Source organism: Manacus vitellinus, unplaced genomic scaffold, assembly GCF_001715985.3.
Source record: "Manacus vitellinus isolate BGI_N305 unplaced genomic scaffold, ASM171598v3 scaffold_4_pilon, whole genome shotgun sequence".
Lineage (NCBI taxonomy): Eukaryota > Metazoa > Chordata > Aves > Passeriformes > Pipridae > Manacus > Manacus vitellinus.
The window spans coordinates 1,317,708-1,340,969 of record NW_021940604.1 but is presented as its reverse complement, the minus strand read 5'-3'; the positions used below and the strand labels follow the sequence as shown (position 1 = coordinate 1,340,969).

The following is a 23,262-nucleotide window of genomic DNA, read 5'->3' as shown; positions in this document are numbered from 1 at the left end:
CTTAGAAAATCTTGATGCTTCCCATGCTGTCGTGGAAAGAAAATAATGACTCTTCTTAGGACATAACTAGGAGATATACAAGGTACGTACCACTTTGGATGGTAATGATATCTCCCTTTTATTAATTGTAAATGTTATCTTTCTTTGCAGTATTATTCATGCAATTGAATAATTTATTTGTATGGTTTGCATGCACTTGTCTTTTGAGTAGCTGATTTTCATACAGTGATCTTAAAGGACACCTTCATCTTAACTGGTTTTGAAGAGCTGTCTCCTATTAGACTCAATAATTAAATTGGATAAAGAGAGTGATGTTTCTGTATGTAATTGTATACCAAAACAAAACCACAGCTGCTTGGAATAGGAAACTTTGGAACATCTGTGAGTCTACTCAGATGCTCAGATACCAGTTACACACTAGGAGAGTTATACAGTGCAGAAAGTATTTTAGCTGTTTCATTATCAGCAGGATTTCTCTGTTCTTAAAATGCTGCTATATTTTTCACCATTCGTGTGTTAAATAAATAGTGAACAGTGTTTTTATTTAAATTTTTTTCTCTCTCCTTTGAAACTCTTTGAGCATCAGATGGTAATATTGAAATTATCCACCGTTCATTTCCTCTGGTGTAATCAGGATTCAGCTCAAGGCTTCCTGATTGCACAGATAAAACATCAATGGGGAAGGGAGGGAGAAAACACTGCTAGTGGTAAAGGAAATCATACACAAACTGTTGTCAGAGATTTCAGGCTGTTTCCTTTATAGATTCAGTTTAAACCTCTCTAGGATGCTTACTCAGAGGAATAAAGAGATAAGAAACTCCCTCATGTATGCAATATACACAACTTCAATGAGCAATAAAAAGCAACTCATTCCAAGCTGTAGGTCCCATATGGACATTGAGCAAAAGATGCCCACCAAAGATAGTTTGGACTGACTCTATTTGTTAATGCGATGGCCTCTCTGCCACTGTCACTGCAGTCCCTTACCAGAGGAGGAGGGCTGTGAATGCGGTTTTGATGCATCTGGGAGGGTGAGTACAAATACAGAAGGCTGCTCTTGAAGTGCTAGTCTGATGACAGGAATTAATGGCCCAACTGTGAGCAAGCTCATTCCTGGAAAATCATTGGCAACAAAGAACCTCAGAATTATGGCCAGAATTTGTAGGAACTTATAGTACATTTGTTAGATTTTTCTGTTGTCCTCCTTCCTACATAACAACAATTAGGTGTTGTATTTAATGTGTATGACATTTTGTGTCTAAGATTAGCTTTATCCTTAAAAACATATCCCACATTGCTATGGTATTTTCAAAGGAACTACAATCTTATCATATACATCTGTACAGGTTTTAATATAATCAGAAAAGCATATGGTTATGCATATTAACATACTATGAGAAGGAGATGCTTTAGGCAGACCTCAATTTTCAGCTTTGGTAACTAGACTATTTATAAGCTGTTGGAAAGCATGCTAAATGACAGAGCGAGAGCAAAAACCTACTTCATATTGAGGATGCAGATTTCACTGATTGAATCTGGGGTTAATGCATATACAAGTGCAAAAACAGAAGAGGGACTTAGGGCTTAAATTTTTGACAGTTTTAAAAATGCCATTCCAACTCGATGCAGTGAAAGACCAAGGGATTAAAACTGTGTACATTTGGAGATTTTAATATATATCAGCAATACTTGTCTTCTAACTTTTTTTTTTTCTTGGTTCCAGCATTCCTCTTTGTATTCTTTGGTGCCTGTTGTCTGTATAGATGCAAGAGGACTGTATTACCAGAATAGATACAGCAGTACAGTGGGGCCAAGTTTAAAAGCACAAATGCATATCTGACAATGGACGCTCCTAGATTTTTGGGAACCTAAGAGATAAATTCATTATCTCTTCTGAGATTAATTTAAAAAAAAACTTCAGTGTACAGACTGGGAAAATCTAAAAGCAGTATAAAAACCCCAGAAATCATTATTGAACTCTGGCGGACCATCAGGTACATTTTGTTAGGGAGTGAAAGTGCCAAGGCAAGATGACCAAAGAATCAGAAAAGACAAATCACTCTGGAAGAAGCTTTTGAAGTCTGCTAAAGGTCAGCTGACATGAAAGATACATAATTATATTCTATTTTTGACCCTTGTACAGGCTATTCACTTAAGAGTTGGACTCGAACCTTGTGGGTCTCTTCCAACTCAGAATATTCTGTGATTCTGTGAAAAGGCTTTATTCTGGCTGATGACTATTAGTATAGTATTTTTGCTTTAGGATTTCCATTTTTAGCTAAATAGTTTGCCTGCCCTAATCTTAAGTCAGTACTTTCTGAGAAATTTCAAGCTCTTATTAACCTAAAACCAAACATGGTGCCCTTTAAAAAAAGTCTGAAATTATCTAGACTGAATACCTATTGATTTTATTTTTCAAAAACAGAGGCTCAAGTGAATGATTGATGAAAAAATTGTGGGTTGCAGGCTTATACAATGCCTCTGAGAATTCTTACAATATAGAATGACATTATTTCCAGACTGTCTTATTGCATCTTCCTTAGCCGACAAAGCGGGCATGTCAAACCAATAAGACATGCTAAAAACAAACTAAGAGATTAGAGAGGAAACAAAACAGGATCTGATAAAAAATGTAAATCGCTAGACTCTAATAGAGGTAGATTTAACTTCTTATTTAAAGATAATATTTAAAGATACTACTTTTAATACATTGTCTGACACATTATTACTGTAATTATTAAAAAAGGGAAAAGCAGGCAAACTTTTTTACTGAATTAACATATAGGAACTTCCTGACATAATCTATCCCATAGCAGCCTGCAGCCAAATAAACTGTGTCTGATTTTTTCATCATTCAGTTGTGGGCAAAAAAAACCACTCAGAAAGACAACTGAGTAACTAGGTTCTCAGTGGCACAGGGGCCAAAGTTTGGTGGTGCACTGCTATTACAGCTGCCTGGGGAGAATCACATCTCTTCGTGTAAGCATTCATTGACCTCTTCATTAGTACAGTGGCTTTGTGGCTTCATGCCCTGTTCTGCTTACTAAAAGTATTTGTGGTTGATGTAATCACTTTCACTCAATGAGCATTAGAAAAGCCTCATCATAACATCTAAAGAAAAGCTCAGGGACAGCAGGGCCTTTATCTGGACTAAAATCCTGTTGTGATGAGTTTTGCTTGGCACTTCTCAGCCCCAGATTAGAGTCTATCTTAATAACTAGCAAACAGTTGTGAATAATAGTTACATCTGAAACACCTCTGCAACATCTTGTTGGAACACTAACTGCCAGCCTTGCTTTCAACTCTGTACCCCAAAGAGAGCTATAACTGAAACTTTATAGAAAAGTAACTTGCAAGAGTTCCCTGCTCCACCCCCCTTCCAAAACTTAATCTTCTGTTAAATCTCATCAACAGTTCTAATAAAATGCTTGCATTATCAATGAAAAAATCCAAACTGAGACAGAAAAGGCTGTTAGCAAGGTTGTGCTTTAAAATATCACCTCACAAATTGCCTGGGAATAGAGGTTAGATGCAACAGTTTTCCTTGGCAATATTAATCAGATTAATTACTTCATTTTACTTACAATCTATGAAGTTAATGAATGGGTTTGCTATTTTTTAAATAGATGTCTGCCTCTAACAAAAAGTATTGATGATCAAAGATAAATGGATTCTAGAAAAAAGAAATCCAAATCTGAGTTATCTTTTACACTGATATCATAACGCTAGGGGAAAAAAATGAAACATCACTTCCTGAATTGCATCCACTTTAGTCACATTTTGTTATAGATGTCAGCTCTGTCAAAATATCATCTGTCGAAATGAATTAGTGGAAAATATAGTGCTTCACTTTTAACGAAGAATAAGGCTGTAATGGCATTTCAATTTTCCTTCATCCTCTTGTTAGCACTTGATAAATGCTCTCTCTCAAGCACTGCTGCTCTTCTGACGTGCTGCCTGCACTGTAATCTAACAAATCTGAAGAAATGAAAAGGCAGAAATCTTTCTGGATTTTTAACATTTCTTGAGATCTCCACAAGTTATTTTTGTCTTGACAACTCAATTTGAGTGGATTAGTTGTTTTTTTTTTTCTTCCCTCCTAAATAATATTTTATTTTGAGTGGTTATCTATATTACAAGAGATTAATGAACACAAAACAGTATGTCAGTGAAAAACATCTGAAGCACTTCTGTATGTTCGTGTGTTTATATACAGCAAGAGAGGAATGAACCCTTTGTCTCTTACCAATGGGTTGCTATGAGATTTCTTTTTTAATCACAAATGACCACTTTTCTTTATTTTCTCACAGAGTTGAGGTATGTCTTAACTCTACCCTGCGAATAGACAGTTCCCCTGAAACAACTGCTGTGTTTGCCATCCTTGAGAAACAAAATATGTCTTTCTTCAATGCAAAACCCAACTGTAGGCACCACTAAAAGCAACAACAATGACTCAAGTGGCCCAAACGTTGACTGGGCAACCTTTCTCAGTAACACCATCAGAGATTTGCCATCTTCTGCACACACAGAACCACCATTCACCTGCTATACATGGAGCTCTGTAGCTGGAGCTGATGCAAAGTTTGCCAAAAGCAGGAGTAGATGGGAGGAGGGGTCCTGGGATACAGGGCTGGGTGAAAGCTCTGGAGTAGCAGGTTGGTCGCTCCTGGCAGATCTTGAGATGTGGAGTCAAGTGGCCCTGACTGCTGCTCTTGAGATCTGTCACTCCCACAGCAGCACCTCATGTGTCATCTCTTGCCCTTAATGACACAAACTGCCCCTGCCTTCCAGAGTAAGCACAGACAAACTGGGCAGCAGAGCTGTGCCTTCCTCTGCCTCTCCCAGTAAGACATCCCAGTCACTTTCCTTGCTTGGATCTGAACTGGCCTTCCTCTCACAGAAAAAAAATGAAATTATGTCATTTGGCTACAGTCAGTGGTATGGGAGTCCAAAAGGTTCAACAGAGAAACTTTAGAAGCTGGGAACTTAAGAAAAGTAAAGAACGAAAGAAAGAAAGAAAAGGACAACGATAAAGGATAATGATGATGGGTCAGTGCTAGAAGGTATTCTGCAGAATAGAAAGAGGCATTTAGTAAGCTTTTATTTTCTGTATTTAGGGAAAGAGACAGACAATGTATACATACCAGAAGATGATGGAGGTGGTGGTGGTGGTGACGATGAATGGTAATTTCCCTTCCCAACTCAGAAGGAAATCAAGTGGCAGCTCTAAAAGGCAGGCATTTTTAAATGGATGTGTTCAGATAACTTCTGAAGTTGCTGGCAAGCTCTCTGAAATACTAGAAACTATTTCCAGTAGCTGTTAGAAGTTGAAAAGTGCCAGAGGACTGCAACAAAAGCAGTATTGTGCAATACTTGAAAAGGATAAGTGAGTTAACCTGAGTAATTGCAGGTCTGTCAGCCTGACATCCATTTTGGACAAAACAACTCAGGAGCTGACATGGTACTTGTGTAGGAAAAAAATTAAGAGAGTGGGACAATGTAAAAGTTGTCAATCATTATGTGTATGTGGAAATTAGAACTTTCCAATTATCCAAAACATCTTTTATCATTGGATTTACAAGCTTGGTTATAAAAAGTAATAATATCAATACAGTACAGCTAGATTTCCAAAGGACATCTACCTTCATTTCACATGACATTTTAACTATGAACCTGGAATTATAAGAATCTGTGTTGCATACATAAAATAGATGAAAGTCTGGTTGGTAGGCTTCAACATATACTTGTAGTAAAGGAACACTAATTTAATGGGTGTCTCTTTATTGTCTCCCACAAGGATCTGTTCTTAGATTTTACTAGTTAACATTAATCAGTGACCTGAAAAAAAAAAATACAAAAGCATTACCAATAACATTTGCAAATGAACAAAAGTTTGGGAGACAAGTTACTAGTGCATCCTGATCTAGGTAAATCAGTAAACTTGACACAGACAACAAAAAATGCAGTTAAACACACACACAAATTTAAACTCTCAGGAAGTAAAAATGCTGCACATATGGGATCTTGGAATCCATCATGGGTTGCAATTACTGACTTGGTAATTATGATGGATAAGCACTGAAGGTAATGCTGTGGAGATGCTTGAAGAATCACGTGATTTTGAGTTGGACTGTGTCTCGAGAAACTTCTGCTCAAGTGGCACTAAAACTGGACTTCTGTCTCTACTCTGTATTTCTAAAATATAACTCCTATTTCAAAACAAATGAAGTTCTCATGACACTACGGCTTCTACAACGCTTGGGAATATCTTAAAAAATGGATAAACTTTCAAAATGGTATGAAATTTCATTTATCTGTAACAAGTTCTTATATCTTGTCAGCACAGTCAGTCCCATAGATACTCAGGCTACTTAAGCACAAAGCGTGCCACCTAGGAACTGTCCATTAGAATGCTCTAGGCTATAAATCTAGACTAAGTAATTTTACACTTCCAAGTCCTTGACTGGCTGCAGTTTGAAATGCTAATGGTGCTATCTCTAAGGTATTAGTTGTGAAAGCCTCAGTATGATGTTACAAACTCAATGAGGCCTCTGCAGACATAAAAGTTCAAATCAAGCAGATCGGCGTTTGGAGCACTTATCAGAGAAGTGGGCATTACAGCAGCAATTTCAACAGGAGAGGGTAAGAAAATACATCTTACACACACACACAGGAGAGTGACTTGGTCACTGAATACAGTGTTTCCTGAGCTGGACTCTACTGGATCTGGCTGCATTGGAGTGAACTTTTTTAATAGCAGCCTGTATGGGGCTGTGCCTTGGATTTGCAGCTAATTTGGATTTGCTTTTCTTCCTTTTTTCTCTCCTGGTTCCATTGGTGTAGAGTGGGGAGGAGTGAGCAAGTAGCTGTGTGGGTGGTTGGCCACAACAAACATATAAAAAGTTCTTTCAAAATACAGCAGTTCAATATTTGACAGTTCTTTTTAAAAAAATGTATTCTCATTTTCTCAGAGGAAAAGTTGATCCAGAATCTATCTCTTCAGTTAGTGTAATCGGTGATACCATGTAAAATAAGAACCACTGCCATGTTTCCCTCCTTGGCTCATAGTAAGAGTGCCCCAAGACAAAATATTTTTAATGTTGAAATAATTTCCTTTCAGTTGTCTAAAGCACTTTTCCATAATAAATACATGAATGAATCACCTATCTCTACAGTTAAGGTGCAGTCAATCCCCATTTTAAAATGAGTTAGGATTAAGTTAAAATGTTTTGTTTTGTTTCCTTCATTTAACTCTGACACATATTTGGATCCCTCTTCTCTACTCCTAATTAGCAGAGGAGCAGAACTTCTTGCTACATACAGAACTTAAATGCTCTGAAAAAAATCAAAGTTGCAGAAATCAAGGGGAAAACACCTGTACTTCTTGTACACATCTTGTTCTTTAAGATGTGTACTTTTGCCTATTGCTGCTCCTGATTACAGTATGGAGAATATCCTTTTCCCTTTATTCTAAGTAACAATGGTCCTTGTCACCACAAAGATACTAACAGCATAAAGCCAAGTTTCCTTGAGACTAAGATTCAAATATGCATTACCATGAAGTAATTCTCTACAAAATTTTTACATTTTTAGAATGTATCCTTGAAATCCTTCTACATAAAAATAAGGCAAACTGAAGAAATATTAATCTATTAATAAGATGTACAGGCTTTTCCTCAGGTTACCAGTTTTATAAGCCTCTTTCCTCATATACATGTACATTTTGCTCCTCATATACATGTACATTTGCACTGAAATTGTGTAATAATTATAACCAAAACTTCTTCCTAGAGAAATCAGTGGCAAATATTCAATGGACATCAGTGGAATCAGGTTGGAAGTGAATTTTATTCTTACATTAAAACCTAGAATACTAAAAGGCCAATTATGATCTAATTGCAATGACTACAAAGCCTTTTTCAAATTCTTTGCCTGTCTGAAAACTAAGCTTGCTGGTCAGCTCAGACATTTAATTTTTTTTAATCTGAAGAAAATGCACTTCTCAGTGACTGAGGGCAGGATCACCAATTCTGTATGGTTCAGAGTTGCTTACACTTAGTTGTTCAAATTACCAAAATGCAGTGGATTATGTTAAATACATGAAAAGAACACTACTGAAGTGATTTGGCAATACATGTGTGCTTTTCCAGAAAGCACTACCTTCTGAAAACAATGAATAGCCAACAGAAACTCTTCCAAGTATAAATCTAGATTCTGAGATATAGGCATGGGTGAGGGGATTGTAGGAAAGAGTCGGAGTCTATGTACAGAAAGGTACAGGCTGTGATCATCACGGTATGGGGTGATGAGATCTGGAATCAGAGACAGACCCAGTTAGAAGATTCCTATAGGATATTTCTCTCTTTGGAAAGTGTTAATTCAGTGAAAGCAAATAATTTTATAAAAATCTTTTTGTTTCAATGAATGAAAATTCAAATTTCTCCCCAAAACAAGGCAGCCCAATTCTGTTTCATGACAGTTCCCAGCCACCTGCATGCTCTGGCTACAAAACAAAACCTGCCTACCAAGAAGTGAAGCACACATAGTGTTTATTCTATATATGATCTATAATCTTTTTTTTAATTTCTGTTTCAGAAAATATTGTGTATTCTGAATTTTAAGTTAGCATTTGTTATAGGCTATAAAATTTAAGATAGCGTCCTTCAGAATTAGTTTGTACTAGTATAAGGAGGCTGGAAACACCAAAAAGCCAGTAGCCCTTTACATCAGAAGTCTTTGTGTGATGGAGACACAGAAATAGTTGCTTTCTTTTTCTGCATTGATTGTTATTTTCCTGCATGTATTATGATAAAAGAGCTGTCTGAGCTTGTAAATTAAAGCACATAAAAATCAGCACTCTAAAATTATTCATTATAAAAGAGAGAGGAAAAAAATCCAGGTGACATTTACCATAGTGTAATCCAGTAGAACAAATGAGTAATTAAAGCAAAACAAATAAAATACTTTAAAATAAATCCTAATTCTTACACAGAGAAATACAATGAAGTTTCAACAATCAGTTAACTGTCAACTTACCTTTACCTTCTACTCATAAAATTAGAAAATAATTATAAATTAGAAAGCCAAGGTATTTCAGCACTCCAGTTAATTTAAGAAAGAGACTGACAACTTTTACCTGTCATTTTAAAGTACCACATCCAAACTTCTGCCCTTTTTTTCCATTGGGTTGCAGCCTGTCTTTGTTTAACCCACTCATCAGTTTTCATAATCCCTTGATATCTACAGTTCTAAGGCTCTTTAGCTTCCCCCTAGCCTAACCCACTACACAGACCTTTACAAGGTTCATAAATGTCTGCCTTATCAGTAGAAAGCCTGTCTTTATTGTGAGATAAGCACATCATGCCTCATCTTGCAAGGCACTGGGCACTGCTGTGATGCGAACTATCTCCAGAAACTGTACTGTCTAAGTGTGTGGCTAGTTCTTGACCTCCATAATTCAAGTGCTTAAAGTTAAGCTAATGTTCACATGCTTCTTGGGACCAAGCAAGAGTATTCTGCACCTTACAAGATCATCCTACAGAGTCAGACATATGGCTAAATTTCAGACAATAGCTCCTATTGACTTCATTAAAGCTAAATCATGGTTCTTAATAGAGATCTATTACTGGAATTTCGAAGAGAATTTTATTATCCATGTGTTCTCAGGATACGTACTATAAAAAGCAGTGATGTGACTTTGTGTATTTGTGGTACCAGCACATTTCTGCTTCACACTTCACAGACAACAACACAGCTATGACAACAGTGTAATGCATTATTTCACGTATGTTTTGACTCAGTAGAAAAGTCACAAGCAAGTGTGACAAGGACAATGAGTTTTCAAACATGGCTATACTCTAAATTGCCTTGTAAAAGGACATTAAGATATTCATTGCATGAAGGAATACAATTATAACATGCTGGTTGGTTTCTGAAACAACCAGAAAATACTGATGTTCATATTTTCTCTGTTAAAATTAAAACAGATACTCCAAAATTCACCACTGATGTAATTTCTAGAAAAATTCCTGGGAAAAAATGTTATTTAACCCAGCTATCAGTTTCTTTTCTTCCATAATGTTTATTTATTTATTTATTTTGCATGGGCTGTCACATAAATTAAATCATTTTAGGTACAAAGTGGTATTCTAATTAAGGAGACCACTGGAAAATGTCACAACATCCTTTTAGAAAATTTGCTGTTTTCTTCAGTCACAGGGGCCAACATCTATGTCACAAGATGCAGTATAAAATTCGCATGAAACTGAAAAGCAAACAAAACTAGTAGGAAATAACGGGCTCTGCAATCTAAGGGTAAAATGCATTACAGGCATCATCTGCTGGTGAGAGGACAAATACTGACTTAAAATACTGCATGTAAACTGAAACAGGGGGCTGAATTTGACTGAGGGGATTATTCTGTCCTGAGTTTCTCTTCCTGTACAATCAGTATCCACACCACAGGATACTTTGGATGTTCCTGGACAGCTGAACAAGTACAATAATATTAAGCTACTCTTTCAATTAAACATTTTTCTTGCCTCCTTACATAATCAAAACTATCCATAAAAAAACCAAGATTTAATGACGGCTCTTGCTATCTGACACTGGTATAGTTCCATCCACTCCAGATTCCACTGTGCTGTGTCCAGTGAGATTCACTTCAAATAAAACTGGAACATCTGCAGCTGATTTTGATTAGACAACATCAAAAGTCTGAAAACATGTCACTTTCCTCAGTCATTTGTCCCAGTGGTTAATCACTGTCACAAGTAAAAATGTTTGTCTTTTTTCTAATTGGAATTTGTTGGTTTACCAGCAATCAGTGCTTGTTGTGCATTTAACCATTAGGATACAGAACCCTGTAGTTCCCAGTGTTTTTGTTTCCTTGAAAGAAATGGATTTTTTTGATATTTTTTGATAAATCAAGCTGTATCTCTTTTTGAAAAAGACAGATTAAGCAGGTTTAGATTCCTGCTAACGGGCACCTTTTTCAGACCTCAAATCATTTAGAGTTTTATCCCTATCTCTGTTCAAGATTTTAATATTATTTTTTAAATGTTGAATCAGAATCGAACAAACAACAGCAAACTTAATACTAATAATCCTTAGATTGAGGTGAAGTTTCCAGTCTCTCAAGGCTGACATTAGCTTTTTGTATTTTGGGTTGGGATTTTTGATGCAGTTCATCTATAACCATACAGCGTATTTAGGACTTCTTTCAGGGACACAATTCTCACAACACAATCTTCACACACAATATGTAAGTTGCACATGTGCTTTATTCTTGTATTTGTGGTTGATATTTGACTGTATTGGCATGTATTTTCTTAGACTGTGCCTAGCTTACCAGGAGATCTGAATCTCCCCTTTTCTCCCAATTTCACAAATCTGCATCTCTTGTCAGCAATTATGCTTTTATGTCATTGATAAACACAGTGACGCATTAGACCCTTTGTCAAGCTCTGTGCATAATCTTATTTGATGGTCAAACTTTACTTGCTGAGATCAGTGTACTGATTTTAAATCTATGGGACATCTGTTTTTCTGACATTGGACAGTCCATTTGTAATACAAATATTCTGTAATATTAATTCAGTGCCATAAGAGAAATCTAAGATATTTCATCTGAACTGTTATCTGTAGCTATCAAGTTTGCATTTTCCTCAAGGAATAAAATCAGGCTTGTTTGAGAAGACCTATTTTTCATAGAGTCATACTGATTGGTTTTAACTTAATTACAATTTTTTGTCAGCTGAAGTCTGAATCACCATCTTATTATTTTTCTGGGGATTGCTGTCTTGGTAGTCAGAGCTGTCTGGCATAGCTCATTTGTCTTTTACATAACTCAGGACTCTCCGTTTTTGGCTGTTTCATAATAAATTGATATCAATATTCATTGCCTCATTCAACTTCACAACATCAGTTTTGCACATTACTGTCCCCGTGCTACTTTTCCTATACCCTTATCCTGCCCTTTGTAGGATGCCAACATTGTAGGACAACAGCAAGGCATGGTTAGGGTCACGTGTTTAGTAGAGTATTGTTCATCTCTTTCTGAGGTCAGTGACAAATCCATAAGGAAATTCTGGAAAACCTTCCTGTTATTGTTGCAAAATCACTTTCAGGTTGGCACTGTGTGGAAAGGAGAAGGAATTCTGGCTCTGAGTGCCTGACACTGCCACCGTGTCTCTTAGTATGTCCAGACTGAGCTGCCAGATATTGGTGTCCTGGTCAAACCTGACAGGGAACAAAGAATGTTCCACCTGAAAGAGGAAGGCTAAGCTTATTTAAAAGGGAATGCAGGGACACCTGAGGACCGCAATTGTAGTGCCTTGAGGGTAGAAGGGAACAAGAAAGGACAAAGTGATACCCAGGCTGCCAGGGCTGCTGCCAGGGCTGCTGCCCGGAACATTCACTCTTCTTAAAATCTTGTACATCTTTGTTCCAGTGGAGTAACTGTCATAGCTCAGCACTTTGCTTCATATAGCTGAGAGCTGTAGTTTGTAATCTGATCCTGAATGAGATTATCCTTCCAGGGAAATATGGCCTGGCAAATAATGGCATCCTCCTAAGGAGCGTTTTTGACCCACTACTAAAACCCATTCTGAAAGTTCAATAGAAGTGTATTTTTACTCTCCAGGCTCTCAAATCATTGCACAGTTTTCCAGTGCTCATAATACCGATTAGTTAGCAGTACTATCAATATTCAGTTTCACATATTTGCTGGTTGGTAAGAGACTGAGATTTATGCTTGTGGACCTTGCAGTCAGAGAAATACATTCTCATTAGGAGTATCACTAATTTCCAATACCCAGTACGAACTTCTACATGTCCAATTTCCATTTGCTAAAGCCTCTTCACAAAACCAGGTGGGTAAGAAAGGCTTATATAAATAAGCTTGAAAGATTTTCTCACTTCCTGAAAATTAATTACAAATTTATCTTTTATATTCTATTCCACATAGAAAAAGACATCCAATGTTCAGTGTAACCTGGCCAGACATTTTAAGTAAGTATTTATGAACACTTATTCAGATTTCAAATAGCTGTCACTTCAGCAATATACATGCCTGGTTCTTATTGCAGTTTGCCAGGATGAAGTTTGTTTAAATAAATGTTTGAGAAATTACTACCTTGAGCAAATCCATCTGTACCCACAAATGAATAAGGATGAAAGTTGCTGGTCAAAAAACTGACTGCATTTTAGAAAATGAAGGTTTGCTTCTCAAACTATTCTCAAAGAAAAACAAGTGTTAAATTCAGTAGGGAACTTGTATGAGAAGAACTACATTCAGCCTTCTTCTAGTTGGAAAAAAAAATTATGTATCTGAACATCCTCTAATATCTATGCAAATCCAACAAAAACACAGTTTGCTCTCAGAGACTTTCACACTACTTTCAACTATGAGATACACCTAGCTGTGGCATTCACAACTCCTGTGGATTTTTACAGCTTACAGAAGAATGTCAGCTCCATAACCTGAAAAGACAACATATGATAGCCATGCTGAGCCCCATTCAGGATCCACTGGACCACCAACTAACTTCAGTGAGCATTGGATCAAGAGCCTTACAGCTATACTTGCCCACTGCACCAGCATGGGACATGAATTTCTCTGTTTTGTCTACGAGAACTGCCAAACGCCTACCCTTAGAACATCACTATCAAATTTCGAAGGGACCTATAAATCATTGATGGCTGCTAGCATAATTCAAATATCCTTTAAGAAATTATTTTTTTATAAAATATTCAAGAGAGATTATGAACGAAAATTCGAATAAATGACCATGGCACTTCATAACAAACACTATGACTTTTCAGTAAAGTGAAATATCTGTCTCACTGTTTTTTGATAGACATAAGCCACCTAGGCAATGGCTCACACAAGAGGAAAGGACAGATTGCGATGCACGGTACTTTTCATTAAAAGGCACCCCACGTGTCACAAAATGCTATTTACACAGCCTGGCTCTGTATGTTGTACAGCAGACTATAGGTTAGATAATGGAAAATTAGGGGAAATCTTAAATATTATGTATTGATTTTTTTTTCATATGTGTTACTCATTTGCTTGTTAAACTTACAAAAGAAGGAACACTTGATTTAGTCTCGAGTCATATACAGTGTTAAGATCTAACTATCCAAAAAGTAGTCTTTAATTGTGACTGTACTTTAGTGATACTTGGATAGAAAAAAGTTTCATGTGAAATAAAAAAAACACTAAGAGTAATATTTAATTTAAAGTAAAATAAATTATATAAAAATGAGAAAGTTAATTTCAAGGACATTAAAAGGTGCAGCCAAAAGAGTGAAATACTAACAAATCACATGGAGACTAAGCAGAAATACATGAGTCTGAGAGCCAAAGTTCCAAAAGGATCAAAAAAGCTGGCACGATAAAGTAGAAATGTAAATTTCCTAATGCTATTAACATTTTTTTAAAAAAGTAAAATAAATAAAAATAAAATGAATACTTCAAAAAATACAAGTTGTGTTCTAATGAGGGAAAGAGAACAGAGCATACCTTGACAATTGAAATATAAAACCACAATAAAACAATATGAAACAATTCTGAGACATAAAGGCATAGAATCTAATAACCCACCACTCTTCAAATATTCAAGAAATGGGAAACTTACCTAATATTCAGTGATAACCAATTATATAAAAAGAGCACTCAGGGAAGATAAAACCACAACAAAAAAGTTAAATTAATTCTCTCAGTCTGCACAGCCTGTGAAGGTTCTCATACGAAGGTCATTCCTTATGTTGGATAGAACTGAACCATTGTCTCAGAGTATCAGTACAATGTATTTTAAAACAAATCTATAAGGTGGAATTTAACAAATTGGCAATACCAGCTAATTTTCTGTTGTGGCATGCACCAGGTAAAATGTCCTTTGCACTAAAACAAGACATAAAGTGCAAAAAAGTAATTTTATATTTTCACATATCAGTTTTCATTTTTAACTGAATTTATAGAGAGTACAGAGGCAGAGTACAGAGGCATAGCAGGTAATCCAGTGAAGAACAGACATGATACTTCTGCAGACTTTGGATATTCCTGCACAAAGCTAACTGGTAGGAACAATAACAAAACAGTAGTAAGACACAAATAAATAAATATACCATATCAAGGAAAAACAAAAATATCTTTTCTGAGAAAATACATACCTCAGAAGCTAATTAGACTTCTGTGTTTGAACAGGTAACTATATGAATGATACAATCACTATAGAGTACTTAGAATTTAAGAAAGCTTTTGATGAGGGTCCTTGTTAAAAGCTCTGACAGAAATAGAGGTAATATGGGATATAACAGAAGGTCCTGGATTACTAATTGGCTAATGGATAGAAGCCAAAGTGTAGAAAATAAATTCTGTGTCAATAAATTAAAAGTATAACAGAGGAGGAAAACACTGTGTGTAACGGTGTCAGAAAAAAGCCTTACCATTTAAGGAGAAGTTTTGTGGTAATTTTCATGTATTTTCTGATGACAGCCATTCAATGCATGGTGGTAGCTAAAAAGGTAATGGACTACTGGAAGTTTATCAGGAAAGCTCTGAGGCTAATACTGAAATCGTTATTTCACAAGTGAGTTTAACCATGGTGTACCCCTATCCTGAAGACTGAATATTGCTCTGTTTGCCCACATTTCATATTGGAATTAGAAGTACAAAACAATGATCAAGATATTTCTTACATGCCATTTATCTACGTTGTGAGCTATTCTAATTGGGACGAGATTTTAACAAATGGACCTTTTCCTCTAAGTGTTTCTTCCCTGGCAAAGAACTAAGACTGACAGTTGACTTCAGTGACTCTATGGTACTCTAGGGCCCACGAATAGCTGCTTGTGGGCACTCCTTTGGACTGGACAGGAACTGGGACCACAGCCCAACAGACAGTAATGGCTACAGTGGCTTCAAGGATCACAAGACTCCTGCCACTCCTCTGAACAACCAACTTTGCACTGGAAAATCAGACCTAGAAATTGTTCTTTAAGATGCACATTATTAGTAATAATAGCAATATTAGTGTTTAAGAAAAGATATCGTCTGAAAAATTCACCAGCAAACCTGAGCTGGTTACCCACTGGATGGCATTTGTCCCTTGCACACCTTGCTCCAACCATCTCTGATGATATCCCTTAGCATCCCTTAGCTATCCACAAGGGAAGGGACAGTTTCTTCAGATGCAATGCAATTGTAGCTCATGTCCAATCAGTTCCTGACCCTCCAGTTCAGGCTGCCAGCATTGCTGTTAATTACTGCCATCTGTGACAGCGGCTTATTCTGCAGACACACATGAAGACACATTGAAATTCCCACTTCGTTTCGCATGGGTCAGCAAAGTAGTAATGACTTTGATCAATATTTTTCTGGGCTGCATGTGGCAGCTGCAATGCTTCTGGTCTCCCTCTACAGTTACTAGCTCACTGATGCATCAGACCCCTGAAACATCTTTCTCAATTGGTGACACAATTTCTAGTTATATGATTTTACTCCATATAGCTCTTTGTTTTCTATCTGAGAAACCTCACTGCAAGCACCATCATGTTATGAACCATATGTTCAAAGGAATACTTTAGAGGCATTTTCACACAGCTTTTTGAGAAAGTCAGGTTTGTTTAATATTCTTAAAAGAAACTTACAGGACTTAAGTAGAATTTTGGGGCGTAAAAATCTGAGAGCAAGAGCATAATGCTGAAAAAAATAGAAGTAAAGCACAAATGAACCCATGATGCTGACTGATAAATATCAACTCCAGCAGTATTGCTGAGAAGGCAGGCACAGGAGTTCGATGAGTCTTTTGAGATTATTTAACTCACACAGCTGTAGCTGAAAAACTACAGTCTTTGTGAATTTAGGGGTACTGAGAAACAATGTATTTTCAAGCAGGAATTTCTTTTGGTCTCTACAGTGTTTGTCACCAGAAATAATTTTGTCAATGTCAATCTATGTAAATGATTCTTCCGGCACCTTCTAATTAATACAATTTATGCATCCACTGAAGGGAATAGTCTAGTTTTCACTTGTTTTGAAACTAATTTCTGTTCCCCTTGGGATATATACCGTTCCTTTTTTTTTTCATGTCACAAAGCCTCTGAAGATGGTTAGTGAAACTAGTAAAATGCAGAAAAAACAGATAAAAATATGCACTTGTGAACACACATCTCAACACAATTCATACCACTTCATCAGGTTAAACTTTAAGAGCATTTTGGTAATTGTTGGTACCTATAGAAATACTGTACACTTTGAAATTTCAAACTGAGCTGGAATTCCTGTTCTTTGTTGTCTGACAATAATTTTATCAAAAATAATTAATCATTGAGTGACACCATAGAATTAATAATAGAATACAGTTAGAAATACCTTGTGAGAAATTAAACACTATTGTATGGAAATTATTCCTTTGAGCTCTTTGATGAATATAGCCCCACATACCCTAAACAGAAGTATTATCTTCTAGAATGTCTAAAGTTGCTTCAGTGGGTTCTACTGAATGAATTTACTTCCAGTGAAATTTTGATAAAGTGCAAGACTCGCTCCCTTCCATCCTCTTTCCAACATATATAACCATGTTTATGAGTTTCCTGTACCTTACTACAATAGGCAGTGTGCAGCAGTCAGGTTATCAAAAATCATTGTGAAGATAATGTACTTACCATCTACTTTCATCTGAAAGTTGTGCCATCTGCTTCATCATAGTTCATTCTAAACCTTACACTCAAGAAAAAGAAACAGCCTGGCAACACAAATCTGAGAAAATTTTATCAAGACCAGAAACATCTCACTGTTCTCTAATTAATTTCTAAACAATCCAAATTTGGTGCAATTAATTTAATTATTCAATTTCCATAGTTGCTTCTGCAAAGTCTGCAGGATAATCTGTTGGAAGGGAAATTTCATTTATATTGAAGTATTTGTACACTGAAGTGTAAGCATGGTCCATAAATTGTAAAGAGCACTCAAACATCTATTCTGCAGGTTTAGATTTTGTTTTCACAGAATCAAAAATCTCACATACATTTTATAAGGCTAACTGACATATAATGGTTTAAATGAAAAGTCAGGCACAGGCACTAAGTACTTCTATTTGCTTATTCAGCACTTGTAAGTACATCACTCAGAAGACGTACTCAGAAGATGACAAAAAGACTTCTTACACCATTATCTCTCTCAGGCTCCATGCATAAGGGGAACATCTAAACATGAGGGATTTGGTGCAGACTTCTTGTTGATCACTAGCCAGGGTGCAGGTGTCTTTTGGGTTTTGGAAGTCAGTGTAACTGACAGTAATCTCACAACCGTTCTGCATTTTCTGGTGGCAACCCTATTAACTTCTGCACCTTCAGCATGAAAGCAGCACAGCGGTGGTGCCCACTATCTCTTGCCATGTTCCTGAGGCAGCCCAAGGGCTCTTCTCCAGGCGAGGAAAAAAGTGTTCCCTGTAATTCTTCAGAGTTACCAAGTAACCAATGGCTGCCTGATTACGCTGAGAATAATCCCTGACTCTGAGGTTATTTTGATGAAGACCAGAATATCTCACTTGAAAAGTAACCCTTAGCAAGTGTAGCTCCTCTTTCCCTTATCATGATCAGGATTGTGTCCAATTTAGCACACACGCTTTTTGATGCCTTTGATTTCCACAGGAAGCTTTGGTTCAGAGTTAAGTATCCATTTAAGTGTATTTCAAGATAAGAATGACTCCCAAGCCTAAGAGCTGAGATGTAGACGCGTCAAGAACTCCAACACTGAATTAACTTTGAAGAAAACTTAAAATATAATAGCCTCGAAAACACCTTGCAGCTACTATACAGTCAACAGCCTTCCACCGGCAGATGCACAGATTTCTTACATCACTTAATGACTGCTGCCCACTCTGGAAGAAATTCAGTCTCATGACGGGCAACTGTGCACAACTGAGATACATAATAAAATAATCAAACTTAGTAAAGCCCCTTTCTTTGTTCTTTCATGTGGAGTTGTATGTGTCAATTTTAATCTAAAAGTGGCAATGTGGACCTTTTTCAGATTTTATTCACTAACTCAGAAGTTTTTACCCAAGTGTAGTGTTTATACTTCTTAATAAAGAAACCACTGTACAAAAAGCCCCAACAGATCTGGCACATCTTTATACAACTTCATGTACTAGAGTATAAAGACTGAATGTAGTTAAAAGTCACCACTACTAATTAATGAATTATTAACGATTATTAGCACATGAAGAATAAATCTTCATGTCAAATGCAAACTACTTAAAGACATCATCCTAAATGGGTGACTTCTTCATGTCCATCATCATGGCATGTGTAGGCTTCATGTTAACATGGTTCAAAAATTGTGTGGTATTTATTTCTGATTATAATTAAAGCTGTAATTGTGTACACTGGTATTGTTCTGGGCATTCAAATAACTTCAGCTAGACTATAGGAGTAGAGGAAGGGTAAACAAGGAGTTGGATGGTTCAGCCTGGGAAAGAGCTCATCTCTCTGGGCTGTTTCCCTGACCCTGCTCCGGGTCGGTGAGGACTGAGGACCATGGCTCGCCGACAGAGGCGGTCAGTCAGCTCAGTGGTCTCATTGCATCCCCTTGTGGCTGGGCCTTACAAGAACCGAGCACTGTCCATCCCCATGAGAACCAGAGGTTGGGTGGGAACTAAGCAGCTTTGCTGCTCTGGAGAGGGGACCAGATTGGATCTGGAGTATCCAGAGGGCAAAAGAATTTACTTCTCCACAGTGTTAACCTACGCATTTCCTAGAAACATTCCCCTTTCTCACAGTCCCCACTGAAGAGCTTCTCCAACTCGTGACACCCTAGAATTCCTTCCAGCACATTTTGCAGCCCACTATAAAGACAGTGTAGAGGCCTATGAGTAATTGTGGAGGAGGAATGTTTCTGACTACACTTTATCCCTGTATTTCCAAACATAGCATGGATGGAGCAATTCCTCTTCACAGAGACTATTATTCAAAGTAGCTTTGTGTTGTCTGCAAAGAATGATCTCACCTTTAACAAACCAGCAAGCAGATCTCTCACAGTGAATGTATGGGATTTGAAACAACAGAAATGTAACAATTTACACTGACTTTCATGAATACTAATCTCACTTTAAATAGAAAAAAAAAAAAAGACTTTGGAATCTACCCAACAGCATTTGGTTGGGGGTTAATAACTTGTCTGTCTGGAAAGAAAAGCAGAAGTTGAAGTTTGCTACATATTTCCAGTGAAAGTTGTAGCTTGACTCTAACAACAAAGGAATGGAAGATACAGATTAATAATAATAATAGCAAATATTAATCTAAGTTTCATTATTTGCAAAATCCTTGTGACCTTTCCTAAAAGGAGAGTGTTAGCTTGTGGGCTATGCCTATTTTCAAAAGTATCACTTCAAAGTCTAAAAATATCTTGCAACAACTATTTTTCATCAGTCAGTAACATTCATAAAAATAGGGATCTCATTAAAATTTCTCAGAAGCAATGATTGAAATTGCTACTTATAATAATCTTTTTTTAAAATGAACCTTCAGAAGGTGTTGTCTTTTCCAGAAGAGGTAAGGCCCACAAATTTTAAGGAGAGTGGGAGAGAGAGGGAGCCGGCCCCTTGAGGCAGCTCCTCAGGCACAGCATAGCTTCCCGAAGTGCCTTGAAGGGAGAAATGGCTATTTACATCAACCAAGAATTTACCCATTTCATGTTTATTTGTCATCCACAAGATCTAATCCCATCTGTCAACGATAGAGGATCTTGATAGCTCATTTCCGACTCTTGCTAACGGTTTGTTTTCTCCTCTGAACAGGGCATAAATGAACTCCAAATGTCAGGTCATTGCTTCAGCTCTTCTCCCCCATCCCCCCTCAAACTGCAGCACTTTCTGGTTTACGTCTTCAGATCAATCCAATTCCCCTTTGAATGTTGTAAATATGCAACTCTTCCTGGAGATTCTTTTATTTATTCATCACAATATATTTTCCTATCTCTTTTCACTTAGTCATCTCTGTGAGAATGAAAGGTGTGGAGTCAGCTCAGTAACCAGAGGGAATCATAAATCAAATCCATACAAGAGATACACTCAGATAAACAGAATAGTTGCAAAGCTACGGCAATAATGTGGTCAAGTTTGCAATTTTGTATACTTAAAGATCCCATTTTGAGGGCCACGACTGGACCACAAAAATATCATGATAATATATCACAAGAGTTCCTTTTCTATCAAATGCAATTTCTTCTGCAATTTATGTTGGTCCACCTAGCCTGGCTATACACCAACAGCTCCTTTTTAAAATACCTTTACAATTGAGATTTTTCTTTTGATATTTAAAATCAAGAAAACCTGTTGACTATGAATATATTGTACAGAGCAATATTTTTTACTATTGCACGTAAACATTCTTGCCCGGACTTCCTGACAGACTGACCGCCTTTTCCCACGGGTCCTGATTTTGCAGGGGCTGCCTGGACTGCGGAGGGATTTCAGGTTTCTCCCCTCAGTGTTAGCAGTCCCAGGAAATCAGTTCCACGCAGCAAAGCCAGCAGCTAGTCCAGGAGTCCCTGCTGAGCCCTGACTCCGTTTTGCCAAAATTGCCGCGATGGTAGCGGCCGAACGGGTCAGCCCCACAGACTCACCAGCCCCAGGAACAGCCCCCGGTCCCGCCGCGGCTGTCCGCCCCAGATCCAGCTGCTCACATCTGTTAACTTTTATTTAGAAACACGCGAACCACTCTGTGTGAATCGGGTAGGGGACGGGGACGGGGACGGAACCGCCGGGGAGATGCCCGATCTCTTGCGGGCTTTCCTGCGTCGCCGGACTGCACCCCCGCACCCACACACTTCTCCCCGTTCCCCTCACGGTCTCCGCGGGTGGCAGCGCCCGGCGCTGTGTCGGGGAGGAGCCTCCCCTCGTGGGGTCCCGGGGAGTGACCCATCCCCGGCGCGTCCTTGCGGAGCCGCCGGCGGAGGGCGCAGCGCCCTGGGGCCGGCCCGGGGTGGGGGGCTGCCCCATACCCACCTTCCGTGTGGACGGCGGAGACGTAGGTCCAGTTGTAACGCTTGACGATGTCAAGCATGGCCCTGGCTTGCAGTGTGTCGGAGGGGACCACCCTGAGGAAGTACTTGTACAGCGTTTTGTCGCTCAGGTCGATGCTGGTGGCGGAGTAAGCAATCTGGGGGATGTCGAAGAGCTGGAGCAGATTTTGGACCTGGATGGCAACTGAGCTGGAGCCTGGGCCAATGACCCCCGCGATGGGCTTTTTCACTCTGGTCTGAGGCTGGGGCTGCGACTCGGAAATGCAGCGGGTGCCTCCGTCCTTGTCGTCCCTGATGGAGATGAGGGAGTCTCGTATGAACTCGATGCTCTGCTCCAGGGCTACGGAGGAGTGCCAGCAGGAGTCTCGGATCTCGCTGCCCAGGGTGATGTTAGGTAACAGGACAGGGTCGGCGTTAATTTTATCCAAAGTGTGAAACATGGCTTCGACTCTCTGGATGCCGTATTGCTCTCGGATTTCCCCGCACTTCCTCTCGGGCACTTTCTCAGCCGGCGGCTGATGATGGACAGAGAAGAGGGCCCCGATGATGACATCGCCGTCCATCCGAGCCACCGACCTCTGTGAGGAGGCTGCAGAGAGAAGCACCTTCCTCCCAGCACTCCTGGGCAGCACGTCCATCTCCAGGAGCAGAGCAGGGAAAAAGACCAGCAGCACGCCAAACATTTTGTTGCACGATGTCATCCAGACCCAGGTTACGAATTTCATGGGCTCCTCTTGCCTGCACATGTTTTAAGGACATGTAGGAAATGGCATCTGCTTCTCCCCAGCGATGCCCAAGTTGCTCCAAATACCATCACAGCGAAGCCTCACAGTATCACTCTCGAAGGTGCCAAGACAGCTGTCGTCCTAGTGATTTTTAACCTGGTGGCATAGAAATAAGGGATAAAATGGGCTAACTGGGAAATCTATGTCAAACCAGAGCTCGACAAAGCAATCCCTCACAGTTTGAGATGACCACTTTCACAAACACCCAGGGCAATTTGCTTCGGTAAGCCTCTGAAAAGGAAGTTTCAAGAAAGATTAAAATATGTATTTATTGGCCTTGATATAAGATCGTGCATACTCACATATGTTGAGTTTCTACAATTCTTTTTGCATCTGCTTTTCAAGAAAAGGAGGCTACTTCCTGCACCTCCAGAAAGCACACATTCCCCACCCTCCGCCCCCGGGAAGTTTTGAAAGTTTCAGGAGGTAGGCAGTTCTTTGGGG

General features: G+C 38.4%; 1 protein-coding gene across 5 annotated transcripts in view; it reads right to left on the bottom strand.

The window, feature by feature from the left end:
* GRM1 (glutamate metabotropic receptor 1) overlaps window positions 1-22,912 on the bottom strand; it is a 176,404-nt gene extending 153,492 nt beyond the window's left edge. For all 5 annotated transcript variants that reach the window (XM_018078270.3, XM_018078271.3, XM_018078272.2 and 2 more), the window contains exon 1: window positions 22,017-22,912. In XM_018078270.3, coding sequence (XP_017933759.2) covers window positions 22,017-22,779 — 763 coding nt within the window. In that variant the 5' untranslated portion in view covers window positions 22,780-22,912. The remainder of the gene's footprint in view (window positions 1-22,016) is intronic.
* Between the last annotated feature and the right edge of the window lie 350 nt (window positions 22,913-23,262).